Source organism: Ovis canadensis, chromosome 3 (genome assembly GCF_042477335.2).
Source record: "Ovis canadensis isolate MfBH-ARS-UI-01 breed Bighorn chromosome 3, ARS-UI_OviCan_v2, whole genome shotgun sequence".
In the NCBI taxonomy this organism is placed as follows: domain Eukaryota; kingdom Metazoa; phylum Chordata; class Mammalia; order Artiodactyla; family Bovidae; genus Ovis; species Ovis canadensis.
In genome coordinates this window covers 127,774,190-127,788,365 of record NC_091247.1, presented here as the reverse complement: position 1 = coordinate 127,788,365, position 14,176 = coordinate 127,774,190, and the positions used below count along the sequence as shown (strand labels likewise).

At 37.5% G+C, this 14,176-nt stretch overlaps 1 protein-coding gene across 1 annotated transcript in view; it reads left to right on the top strand.

Moving 5' to 3' along the window:
* The first annotated feature begins 1,435 nt into the window (after positions 1 to 1,435).
* The window catches only part of RASSF9 (Ras association domain family member 9), a 34,466-nt gene continuing 21,725 nt past the window's right edge, over positions 1,436 to 14,176 (top strand). Inside the window, exon 1 of the mRNA XM_069580647.1 lies at positions 1,436 to 2,650. Coding sequence (XP_069436748.1) covers positions 2,604 to 2,650 — 47 coding nt within the window. The 5' untranslated portion in view covers positions 1,436 to 2,603. The remainder of the gene's footprint in view (positions 2,651 to 14,176) is intronic.

Sequence of the window (14,176 nt, the reverse complement as noted above, 5' to 3'; positions counted from 1 at the left end):
AAATAGTATTACTAGAATATTTTATGTGAGGAATAATTACATCCTAAATGAGGTTCATTTGTGCTAACTTGAAACTCAACGTAAGATTATGCTAATAAAGATATAATGTTGTTTCCTCTTGTTCCATTAAACTGCTCTATTAAAAATTGTTTTATATGAAAACTACATATATAAATAATGTTAATAAGGGTTAAGGGACTGAAGCTACAGGAAATGCAAGGATATTTGTAAATGCAAAATTCTTTCCAACTTGGCTGCAGCCATTGTTAATAAGAGAACAGTATAGCTTTAGGGGATTCTATTTTGAACAACTTAGAATAACTGGGCAAGTTTCCATGTTAGTATCATTTTGGGGGGATGTGCTTGTAAATAAAGTCAAGGACTGAAGCTGAATTATACCCAAGATTGTTTTATTTCTGTTGCATGTAAAGTGTGTATGTGTATATATATACACGTATTAATACACATACATGTGTATGGTGGTGGTGGTGATGGTGGTTTAGTTGCTAAGTCCTGTCTGACTCTTTCCAATCCCATGGACTGTAGCCTGCCAAGCTCCTCTGTCCGTGGGATTTCCCAGGCATGAATACTGGAGTGAGTTGCCATTTTCCAGGGATTAAACCTGAGTCTCCTGCTTGGCTGGCAGATTCTTTATCACTGAGCCACCTGGGAAGCCCCATACAGGTATAAATTAATATGTATATATATAAACATATAAAACAAAATATATCATTAATACTTACTACTGTTAGTATTTTAAAGATTTTCTCTGGCATCGTTGCCACAGAAGCATTTAAAAGATGACCGCATTTTTAAAAAATTATCCTATCCTCCAGGAGTAGATAAAAGGTAAGGGAACCCTATCAGTACTTCAGTCCATGGGATCACAAAGAGTTGGACACGACTGAATGACTGAACCGAACTGAATGGAATTAAAGCACTGGCTATTGTAATAAATGAGCTAACTTATAACAATTAGGGATATATATGTGGCTTGTAATATTTATGTACAATTACAAATAGTAAATTTTAAATAATAGTGCTATATAAAATACATATATGTATATACAGCACAGAGGACTAGGTAAGAATTATGATAGTAAATTTTGGAAAAACGAGTTTTTTGAGCTCTGTATAATTCTGTATAAATCAGTGCATATAAAAACTATAGGACACTTTGAGATCACCCTTTTTTCGGTGTGCTTTTTGTTGAGGGTCAGGAGTGTGCTCCCAAAGTATGAGCCTTTCATGTCTTTTGCTGAGAGCTAGAGCTCCACAAGCCTGAAGTGTTACTCAGATTGAAGCCACAGTGCTTTGATTTTTTTTCCCCCCTCCCTTCCTCCAAGCAAAGATCAGAAGAGCGGCGGGGCTGGGGGCGGGCAGGAGGTGGCGCGAGGAGGTGGTAGACGAGAGGGAAGTCGGAGGAGAGGAGTGGAAATGAAATCTGAGAAAAAAATGTCTTGGGAAAATTCTGCAGGGCCTCGCCCCTGGACAGCGCTTTGTTTCTCACGGTGTTTCGCGCAGGCGAGCAACGCCCGCCCCGCACCCACGGGTTGCCGGGGTCCCGAGTTCGAGCCTACGCGGGACCGGGCGATGCCCCCAGTCCCTCGACCAGCACTACACACTTCCGTTCCCAGGAGGCGCCCGGCGCGTCCTATCTCAATTTACTCGTCCAGGGGTGAGAGCAAGCAGTTGGCTCTTCCTTCAAACTCCAAAAGGGCTAGTCAATGACAAAGATGGGGCGGGGTCGAGACCCCAAACCCTGGCTGGTTCCTGTGCCCGTGCTGCGATCTTTCCGCCCTGGAGCCCTTCGGTCCTTCAGGTCTTCCAACTTTTGAAAGATGAACTGGAAGAGTGGAGGAGCTGGGGACCTCTTAACCGCCTGAACTCGGGGGGCTCAGATTCCCAAGTGGTCTTCGAGTCCACCAGGACCCAGCCTCCAGCTTCGCTCCTCTAAGTCTGAAACCCCAGGCAGGGATTTTTGTGGCGAATCGGTAGGCAAAGAATTCTTGACCCTCACTCCTGCTGGCCTCGATCAGATTACTTTTCACAGACTGGAGCTGGCTGGGTGGTGGGGGCATTTACTTTTAAATCTTTTGTGTGTTCACTACAGCTTGTGTGGTTGGGTGTGGAGAGCGGGGGGGGGGGGGGGTGTTTCCAAATCTAGTGAAATTCCCATTCGTGGGTATTATCATGCCTGTGGGGTTGGCAGTTCTTTAAAGTTTAGCAAGTCTGCAAATAACTACAGAACACAATACAGTCCCCCTCCCTTCCTCTCTTGCTCTCTCTCTCTCTCTTTTTTTTTCCTTTTCCTGCCTCCAAACGCCTTCTTGGAGGCTGAAGCTGGGCAGGTCTCCAAAGGTGCAGCAGTCACAACAATCCCGCAGTTCAAAGTTAAGCAGCAGTTGCACAACTTTCAGCCGCTCTCTTTAGGCGGCTACTAATGAGCTAAGAAACCAGGAGCATCTGAGGAGGTGAAGAGGAAGCTCCCAGTTCTCCCTCCACTCTACAAATCCAACACCGCCCCCCCCACCATCCCAGCCCCACTCTCACCCGCGAGAACTTTAAGATATCATCCTTGCTGTTCGCTGGCCTAGCGGATCATGGCTCCCTTTGGAAGAAACTTGCTAAAGACTCGGCATAAAAACAGGTAAAAGTTCAGCGTGTGTGTGTTCGGAAGCTTCTGTGTGAAAGTGTGTGTACTGTGTAGTTAGATTCTGATTAAAAATGCTCTTGGGGGAATAAAGTCCTGTAGAGTTGGGGCTTGTATTTGTACTCCGCTGCTAACTATATTGTTCCAGCCGCAGTGACTGCAGTGACCGCAGTTGAAGGATCTCTGAAAATAAAAAATGATGTTTTTAACTCTTTTTCTTCCTTTGGCCACTGCTGGTTCCACCACTAGCATCCCGCTCTTTGTGCTTGTTGCCTTGCTTATTTGATAGTACTGGAATGGCAAGTTTTCTTTTGTGTCAGACAGGATTTTAATGTATTAGATGAAGATAGAACTAGAATTTATTAGCTACTAATTAGGAAAAAAAAAACCCACAGAACTGCTGATATAATCTGGAAACAATGCTTTGGCTCCCCTTTGAGTGGGACATTCTTGAAACCTGGGAAGTTCCCAAAGTGAAAATACTCTGTAGAGAAACTTTTTGTGAACTCATTCTTTCGAAAATCTTTGAGAACCTTAGGTGATTTTAGGCACTAAAAAACGATTCAAACAGATGTCCTCCTTAATCCTTATTATTACTATTTGATTTGATTTGCCATTTTTCAAGCCAGCAATGCCCATAGTGTAAATACATTATTTCACATACATGCAAATTTTTCTTGATATGTATTTATGTGTGTGTTAGTCCTATTAAATATTTTATTAACTCAAATACCACATTTTTATGCCTAAAAAATGTGAGGGTAACTGTAGAGATGGGCTTTACTTTTTTAATATATTTTGACACAAGGGCTTTTCCACAACTTTTCTCTCAAACACACTTGTTTGTACTTGTCATAATTTACTTAGTATAAATTTGAAAGCATATAATTACATGGCAGGAAATGATATGATTATTTTAGAGGGTCTGCATGACATTATAGTAGTACAACTTTAAAGTCAATCTCTAGACTTTAATTTGGGCCTGAATGTCTACTTGAAAAACACTGTCATTATCTCTTTCCAAGTGTCTTTATAATTTAGTTGACTAAATTAACTTATGAAAGCAACAGTAATCAGTACTATCAAACTTTCTAGATATGTTTTATTATCTAATAATTTGAATACATATCACAAATATTTCTGATAGTTAATGAGACTATGTGTATGTTAAATGTATCTTAAAGAAAGTGAAAGTATTAGTCACTCAGTGTCCAACTCTTTGTAATCCCATGGACGGTAGCCCGCCAGGCTCCTCTGTCCATGGAATTCTCCAGACAAGAATACTGGAGAGAGTAGCCATTCCCTCCTCCAAGGGATCTTCCCAACCCAGGCATCGAACCCAGGTCTCCTGCACAGTGTGCAGGCGGAATTTTTACTGTCTGAGCTACCAGGGTAGTCTTTAAAAATATGGTAGTGATAGTTATCAAAAATAGGCTTGTATTTTAGTACTGCTGATGCATTAAAAATTATTTCAAACAACTCCCTTTGCCAAAAGAAAATCCTTACTGCTTTTTGAAGGGTATTTCAGTACCATTATTTCTGAAGTGTGTTTGTTTAATGATGTAAAGAGATACAAAGATTACTTTGGGAAAGTTCATGGTATTATGAAACAAGTTATGTTTTTGGCATAGTGATCTTTCTGAATAGCACCCCTGTAGATAAGAGTTGTTTTGTATTTGTGTGTGTGTGTTTTAAATAATTCAAGAATTCTGTCATTGGTATGCCAAATAACAGTACAACAAAACTGGATACACCCCTGGGAGTTTCCCTCCCATGTCTACTTCCGTTGCCTCAAATTGACTCTTCAACATCTACCCCATACAACTGGCTTTTGTTCAGGGAGGTGAGTATACGAACATTTTAAGATGACCTTTTCTATGCAAAATTATGAAAAAGTGGAAGCAGACAATGAAAGACAGGAAGCTTAATAGTATTTTAAGTTGCTCTGAGAAAATGGAATGGTATTGAAGCAATCAAAGGTGATGCTTTATTATGAACATGTGTTTTGGTGAAAGTGGTAATAGTCTGTAATGACTGTAATGACTATGTTATTAAAGATTTGTATTTTTCCAATCCTTAAGAAACACTTAAACCACAGAGGTGACTTGGGATGTAAAACTGTGGGTATTTCCAACTAAGCAGCTAAATAAGCCACGTGGTGTGTTGAAAGAGAATTAATGTATATTTGTTTGCTTCAAGGTTTAGTTTTGCTATAGATGAGATTTTTTTTTTGTTTTGTCTGTTTTGTTTTTCCATATTCTCAAAGGTGAAACTACAAGTGAAATTTAGTTACAGGATTAAGTTTATCAGTTTCAGTTCTTGAGTTCTATAATGATTTAAATAATTATACTCCAGAACATAGAAACCAAATAACTTTCCTTAAATGACAGGTGATTCATCCTTTGATGGATACATTCTTTGATGATAAAACAGTTATCTGATAACAGCCAATGCATTCTTCAAGTACATAGTATACAATTCCTTGTAAAAAGTAAAGGAAGAATTTGAGCAATGTATTTGTATACACTGTGATATAAAGTGTATGCAGTTAAAAGATTATTTTATCTTTGTCGGCAGGGAAAAAATGAGGATTTTTGGAGGGAATATTAGGATTTTGAGATCATAAAATTTGAAGAAAGTTTGTTTATTGAAGTTTCCTGCATCATGTTCTCTCTCTTTTCAGTTTTGTTCACTCTTATTAATAGAATGATATTTAATCACCGAAGATTGAACCTCTTAAGGTAGTTCTGTCAATAGTCTCATAATATATGGATATTTGAGAGTCTTAAAGACAGATGAAAAACAAATGAAGCTTCAAACTATGAAGCATAAAAACTTTTAGGAAACATGCCCTGTAAATGTTGAGGAGGGTAGAGCCATATCTGTCTAGTCCCCAGTCGGTTCAGTCGCTCAGTCTCGTCCGACTCTTTGCGGCCCCTTGGACTGCAGCACGCCAGGCTTGCCTGTCCATCACCAACCATCACCACTGTCTAGTCCCCATTGGTTCTAATTCTCAGGACAGTGCCCAACGTGTGATGGACTTATATAGTACAGTTGTTTATGTAGTTTTATAAACTAAAATTGTTACTTGTACTCAAATAAAAAAACACGGCAACATTCCATTCTCTCGTCATCATCTGATATCACCTGGTATTATATAAATGTGAATACTCTATAAAGGATTGGTTGACAATTGGTGCAATCCAAAAACCAGGGAGATGGACAAAAAAATTATATGGATTTGAACACTAAGATAATCCTACCCTACCAGAACATATTTCCTAAATGTTGAGAATCAGTCAGTTCAAAAAAGTGGAAAATAGTCTTCAGGAATACTGAGGATATTAATGCTTGGTCACAAAACCATTTTATTTGGACACATAAACATTTTATGCTTTTCATTTCTAACTTTCATGTAAATATTTAAAAGAAATGGAGCCAATCTAAAATCTTTATGCTGCATCAGAATAATTGTTTTACAACGTCCTGGTCGTTATAATATTTAATAGGAAGAGTACACTTTTCAGAAGACCCTTTGGTCTCAGGAAGTGGACTGTTTACTTTGTTTCCAATAATAATTAGAATGTCCTGTGACTGAATCCCAAAGATTGAGGATTACCTTCTTATGCAACTTTTTGTTCACATAAAGAATAAAAATGTTGGAGAGTCTAGACATTTTCTTTTCAACGAACACTTAAAGTTTATGAAAATGTTTTTAAAAAGTTGCTAGGTGGCTTTTGTTTCTCATAGAAAATCCAGAGAAGCAAATAATGAAATGTGAATTCATTGGTATTTTAAATGGACATTCAATAATTGAATTTAGATTATTTACATATTTAGGTATTCATATAAGTTCCATCTGTGAGTGTGTTTATCTTTGTATTGTCGTGTCCAGCTCTTTGTGACCTTGGCAGGCTCCTCTGTCCATGGAATTCTCCAGGCAAGAATACTGGAGTGGGTTGCCATGCCCTCCTCCAGGGGATCTTCCCAACCCAGGAATCAAACCTGCGTCTCTTATGTCTCCTGCAGTGGCAGGCGGGTTCTTTACCAATAGCACCACCTGGGAAACCCCTACAATTCCTTGGTGTTTAGTAAAATTTGGGGGCAGAGAATTGGTTGGACTTTTTACCAAACCTTGCTAGAAGCAAAAAGTTGCCATTGTAAAGCAGTACTTCATACGTTTGTTGGAAATATAAAATTAGAATACTTTTTTTCAGGTGATTCACTGAAAATTAACAATGATTATGAAATAGTCTAATTGTGTGAGTAAGACCTTATAATTATCGTTGTCATTCAGCTGGGCTTCTCAGGTGGGGCCAGTGGTAAAGAACCCTCATGCCAATGCAGGAGACATGTTTTTGATCCCTGGGTAGGGAAGATTCCCCTGGAGGAGGCCTTGCCAACTCACTCCAGTATTCTTGCCTGGAGAATCCCACAGACAGAGGAGGCTAACGGGCTACAGTCCATGGGGTTGCAAAGATTCTGACATGACTGAAGTGACTTAGCATGCACGGATGCACAATTCAGACAACTTGTCTTTCCTTTGGCATTTTACTATACCTATATCAGAGGTAATAACGAACTTTGTCCTAATATCAACTTGAAATCAAAAGTCTCCAAACATTTTGTAAAAAAATTATTAGTAGTAAATAACACAGCTATATTGTTTTATGATTGACATATAATTTGCTTTAAATTTTGCTTTTAAATGAATGAAAACATATCTAATCAAGTTTTCTAAAACCAGGTGCCTCATATTGCTTTCTGAAGCTCTGCATGCCACAAATACTTCATCAGAAGGAAAAATTAAGCTTTGTGCTCATGATAGAAATTACTGGCAAGCCGGATGTTTTCTTTCTGTAATTAGAAGTATGCTAATTTATGAATTCTGTAAAACAGGAAATTATCGTGTTCTATTTTGTCTAACCTCCAGCAAATATTTGAAATGCCCCTGAAACTGACTTGAGAAATGCCAGATATTTGAGTACGTACATCTTTTCAGTTCCCAGGTGTTCCTGAAAGAGATTTCCCCTGATGATACCTGGTAACTTAAGTAGTTATTACTTGGCAGTAGACAGTGCATTAGGAACAATGATTGGAATTCTCTAACCCTGGCAAAAATACCCTGAGAGCAGTGGCTGCGGTGAAATTGAGCCCTAGGTTAAATCTTGAATTGTTTCTCAAAAAACTATAAGCCAACTTAGAGCCCAGTACATAAGACGCTTTATTATGCAACATATCAATTCGTGAAACATGTACAGATGAAAATCTTAAGGATTTTTTTCTAAGTATTTAAAAGTTTGTAGCTAGTTAACAGTTTTATTTATATTGCCTTTTTATTAGCTAGACTATATAACTTGGAAAGTTTTGATGTTATTTGTTTGGTATATATTTGGGTAGATCTGATAATGGCTCTAAGTAATTCACAAAACTATGGCTCTTTTCTTTTGATTTTATTTCTAAAAATGGAAGAAAGTTGAAGTAGTAGTATGAGTTTACCTCTTCTAGGTAAATGTGGATGCCAGTCCTTGATAAGAAATCTATTAGTAACATATTGGCTTTCTTAAACAAGGCAACATGCCATCTGCATTATGTACACGTGGCCGGAAAACATTCAGCATACTTCTGTGTAATAATGTTCTTTAGTGTATACTTGCTTAGGAGTTTTAAAAGATATCCATTCGGCCAAACATGCATAACACATACAACATTGATTTCTTTATATCTCTTTTTTTTTTTTTTTACAAAATGGATTGTGATTCAATTATCGTGGAGACTATTGCAAGGCTACACCTTTTAGAGAAAGTTTGCATATCTGTTGATTGTAATTTGAAGTAATTACTAACGCAAATGGTCACCCAACAGCAAAGTATGTAATAATTACTTGTGTGAATGAAATAGAGTCTCAGGGAGATGTTTAGCATTGGCAGTGATCAGTAAACTATTTCAAGAACAAAAATGAGTGATGGGTATTAAATATGCTGACTGACAAGGCAAATTACTCTCAGTGGTTTATATCTGCAGGCTAGAATGCCCTCTGTTTTTATAAGTGAAGTGACTTAAGATACCTATTAAAAAATCTCATAAGAGTGTACACTCAGTGAGATCAGGGACCTCTCCTATCTTGTTTCTTTCTAGATAAAATTGAGTAGGTGCGCAATAAAACTTGTTGATTGAATAAATGAATTCATATACTCTCCAAATACAGCTGGTCCCCATAAAGCATTTGCATCAGAGTCATACATTTGTGGTGAACAGATCATGGGTAGTCAAAGAATGAATCCATAAATTCATGGCTGACCTCATCATCCCTGCTTCTAGGCTCAAGTCCTTGCTTTCAGATGGTTAAGGGCCATCTATGAGAAATAGAGGCTGTAAGAGACTTTTACTGTACTCCTGGTAAAAAACAAACCAAGGCACAGGGTGATTCATTCTTCTCTCGGGATGCTTTCACTTCCGCTCATGCCCCTTGAATGTAGCCATGTATGTATGTGAGTTAGGTTTGGCGGGTGACGGTAGCTGGCTACTCTAGACCCCACTGCTGAATGTAGCACATTTCCTCCTTCTGTGGAGACAAGAGGGAAATACAGTTGGGGAACTGTTTGTTTTCTCACATGAAAGGAGGATTTATACTCTTTGTATACCACAGTTACAGTTGTGAGACAACGGGACAATGCTAGAAATAGGCAGAAAGTAATCTTAATTGAGAACTCCAGTTCTTTAGGCACCTAGAGTTTAGGTCTTATCTCGGATTTGCCATCACTGGTTGTGTGCATCTTTTTTTAGCCTTTATTGAATTTGTTGCAATATTGCTTCTGTTTTATGTTTTGGTTTTTTGGCCTCAAGGCATGTAGGATCTTCTCTCCTGAGTAGGGATGGAACCCAAACCCTCTGCACTGGAAGGCAAAGTCATAATTACTGGGCTGCCTGGGCAGTCCCTATTTTACCTTTCTAATACAACAATAACAGTAACAAGAGCAAGCAAAGGCAATTTTTTTTTTTAACAGAAAACAGAAAAACTCTGTAAAGCAGTTATCCTGCAAAGGCAAAATGTTAAGGTTGACAGTTAAAGAGGTTGCTCTTTAAGTAGAGGAAATACACAATTATGATTAATAATACACTAAAGTCATTATGGGGCCTCGGAATGTGACTGTGCAAATGAGGAAGCCCTTATGCCTCAACTTCATTAGATTCAGAGTAAATCCATTTATAACACATCTTAAAACACTTCCTATGTGCACTAAGTAATTTACATAATACTTAAAATTGCCCTGTGAAGAAGGTATGAATTTTCCCCCTATTTCGTACATTAGTTAAGACCCAGAGTAGTGCAACAGTTAGTAAGTGGCAGAGACAGAATTTGAATCCATCCTGTTAACCATTATTTTGCATGGTTTATTTAGTATTTAGTTTCTCATCTCTAAAACAGAGTTAATCCTAAACCATCAAGAATTTGATTAAATCTGAATGTAAATAAAAACAGCACAGTACTAGGACAGTAAAAATTCAGTAAATATTCACTCCTTGTTCAAGTCTCTTGGATTAAATATGTTATGAAGTATATCTTAAGTTTTTAATACCTAAACATGATATTTTGGGCTTCAAAATTTCAACCTTGACTCACTAGAACTCTGGTCTCTTTTCCTGATCACCACTGATCTCCTTTCTTCCCTAGATACAAAGAGGTGACATCAAAAATTACCAAATGTAATTAAAAATAAGTATATAAATGTTGCACAGTACTAACTTTGGATCTTGATGAAATATTTCAATTCTGACAGTTTTATCTTTAATTGTCACACCTCATCAAAATTATTAGATGATTAATGATTTTTCAATGTATAGCATAGGGCTTCCCAGGTGGCGCTAGTGGTAAAGGGCCTCCTGCCAATGCAGGGGACGTAAGAGACATGAGTTCCATCCCTGGGTAGGGAAGATCCCCTGGAGGAAGGCATGACAACTCACTCCAGTATTCTTGCCTAGAGAAGCCCATGGACCGGGGAGCCTAGTGGGCTACAGTTCATAGGGTTGCAGTCAGACACGAGTGAAGTGACTTAGCATGCAGCGATGCTCGGCATAGTTTAAGAGACAGTTCTTTTGTGCCTCTGTGAACTTTAACTAAAATGAAATGATACATAATTTGAATATTTTAGTATTCTCTTTGTTTAATAATATGTGAGACTGAATTAGATACTTAAGGTGTCGTTCATGTTTCAAGCTTCTGTGATTTTAAAATTCCCTCTGCAGAATATAATTCAATTCTCTTGTCCTGCTTTTTATGCCTTTTCAAGAAAACTTTTAAAAATGGAATTGAAAGAAAGATTTTTTTCTTGTAATTTTATTTTACTTAAACATCTCATGCATTGCCACATAACCTCCACCATGAAAGGTAACATTATGGTAAAAGTCAAATGGTTTATTTTCAATTATAAAGAGACATGATTAATTTATAAATTATAATATCTAAGAATTATTGAGTATTTGCTAAGCACAATTTTAAGTTTAGTAGCACAAATGTAAAAATGTTAGGAATAGCTATCATTTTATTTTATTTCTTCAGGACTGGTAAACTCTGTATTTTGTATTATACCAAACATGCAAAGACACAACCTCATTCCTAAGAGATTAAACTCCTAATTGAGAAAACAGCACTATAGTAGCTCATGCATGAAATTGTTTTCTAAAAGTCACTCTTCCATGGGAAACTATCATTGACAGGGTAAATAAAGTCATAATCTTTATACTACAATTTTAAAAAATGAAAGTATAATCTTTTAGAATTGAGGAAGGCTGTTCCTCTGTAGAGTAGCTGCTCACTAAATGTTTTTGATTGACTCTAAATAGAAATACATAATAGAGAAGTAAATGGAGAAAAATAAAAATAAAAGGAGCATCGTCATAATTAGATAGTGTTTATTAAACTCCCACAGTTAGGTGACAGGCTTGGACAAGAGAAGGGAACACAACAAGGTTTATAAAGAGAGGTAGGAGGGGACTGAATCATATAAAGCTAGGAATGACTCAGGGTGATCAAAAGAGAAGAATTCAGGAAGCAGGCAGAAAAAAGGTCAGTTTGGCAAGAATCCAGAATTTTGCTGATTTTACAATTGAGAAAAATGTTAAGGATGTGTTTATATAACAGTAATAGACTTACAGTCAACTTTAATTGACTGATGTTTATTCTAATAATCATGTTAAACTGGTCAGTCTATCAGTTTATAGAATTGAGTTGTTCTACTATTTTGTGGATCTTTTTAAATTTTAGCTCCACTAAGGCAGATAGTGGTACAATTTCAACAAATTTTCATCCTCACTAATTATGATTATAATTGGTAGGAATTTTGTGTCTGGGTTTTACTGATGTACTACACAGTATATACTTGGTCTCAACCAATGACTGAGATATTTTATAGCCACCTAAGATGTCTTTGGTTACTCTTATGCTCCTCATTTACTCTTATTTTTTTTCAATGCTTCTAGAATTCCCTGCAGTTATGATTAATTGGAGGTACGTAAGAACTCTTAGCAGTGAATCAGCTTGAGGGAGACCACAGACCTTCTTGGGCTTCCCAGCTGGCACTATTGCTAAAGGACCCATCTGCCAACACAGGCAACAATAGACATGGCTTTGATCCCTGGGAAGATCCACTGGAGGAGAGCATGGCAGCCCACTCCAGTATTCTTGCCTGGAAAATCCCATGGACAGACTAGCCTGGAAGGCTACAGCCTGTAGGGTAGCAAAGAGTCAGACATGACTGAAGTGACTTAGCATGCACACCCCCACAGACCTTGAGAGCAGAACTTGTAGATGTGTGTATTTTTAACTCAGCACATAATTACCTTTGTCTGGAAGCTATGAGAGATGCCATTGAACAACCATGGATGTCTCCATGGAGTAGACATATAACCACATTCTCATAAGAAGAAAAGAATTGTACACAATTAGCAAAAGCACTGGAGCAGGCAATGGCAACCCACTCCAGTGTTCTTGCCGGGAGAATCCCAGGGACGGGAAAGCCTGGTGGGCTGCCGTCTATGGGGTCGCAGAGAGTCAGACACAACTGACGCGACTTAGCAGCAGCAGCAGCAGCAGCAAAAGCACTTATGAAACTACAGTGGACCTTTGAGTTCTACCATTTTTAATGCACAGGAAGTCAAGCACTTTATAGCAGGCAACCACAAAGTATTAGATTTAATTTCTTGACTGCTTGTTCTTCTACTTTGGTAGTGAAAGTCAAAGAACTTTTTCTTAGAATTATTAATAATAGGCATGGAACTTAGACTAAGTTTGGTTTTTTTTTTTTAATGATCATTTTTAGTGGTTCTACTTTTAGTTAGGAGAACTTGCTTAATCGCAGTTTAGAGAATTAAGTAAAATGGCAGCTTTTGCTATGCAATGCCTTATGTAGTCTCAGCATATAACAGTATTGCTTTATTATCTACCTTAGCATCTGAAAATAAAACATTCTCAACTCTCCCACTCTATCAGATTTGGCATCTACTTGTATATATTTCCCTTGTTTGGACTCAAGATAATGGTTATTTGATGATTTTTAAAAATTCAAAAATATCAAATGAATCTCTTTCTTTGGGGGGCATTATTAAGATTAAATGTGAATCAAACATGGACCTTACTTTAAGGAAATTGTTGCTTGGTAGACACACAGACATACTTTAAATAATTAAAATACAGGCAGGTATTTTAAAACATCATAATAAAATCGATGTTTTCAACAAAAACATTTATTTACCTTAAGATGTATGCCACATGCTTTTCTATGTGTTGCAGATAAAAAAGTCAGACAGTCAATCTCTCTATTCTTATTGAGGTTATAGTGCCATGGTGGACAGGCAGACAGTAAGCAAACAATAAATGAACAAGAAATTTCAGGTAGAGATTACAGTTATAGGAATCACTATAGAGACAGAGCTTATAAGAATTCAAAACTGAGTGGAAGGGCATGATAGAAAGTATCATGATGGGAAAAAAAAACCCAATCAATGAGAACTACAATTTGAGCTCTGAGTAAATAGGAATATAGTCATATCATCATAAAGAAAAGAAAAAAATGGGAAGAGTAATTTGAGGGAGAGAAGAACATGAGGGTGAAGAGTAAAAAAATTCAAGGTGTCCTTTGAATGTTACCAAATATTCCACCTCCAAACACCTGGTGTTTAGACACACTGCACGTTGAAAGCAGCCTTTCATCCAGCCTACTCCCATCCCGCCTGACATCCATATGGGACTGATTAATATGGAACATACTGCACCTGGAATGGGACTTTAAAGGCAAAACACACTAGTTTCCCAGCCAAGAGCTTCAAGCTGACTAATCCTATGTTAAACCCACTCATTCTTCATACAGCATTTCACTGCCATCATCTTAGTGAGCCTTCACTCATTGCCTTTGGTTGAAATTACTTCCAAACATGGTCATGACTTCCATGAGATTATGCATTCTACTGTATAAAGACCAGATTATTTTTACTTTCTTTTAATTGAAGGATAATTGCTGTACAACA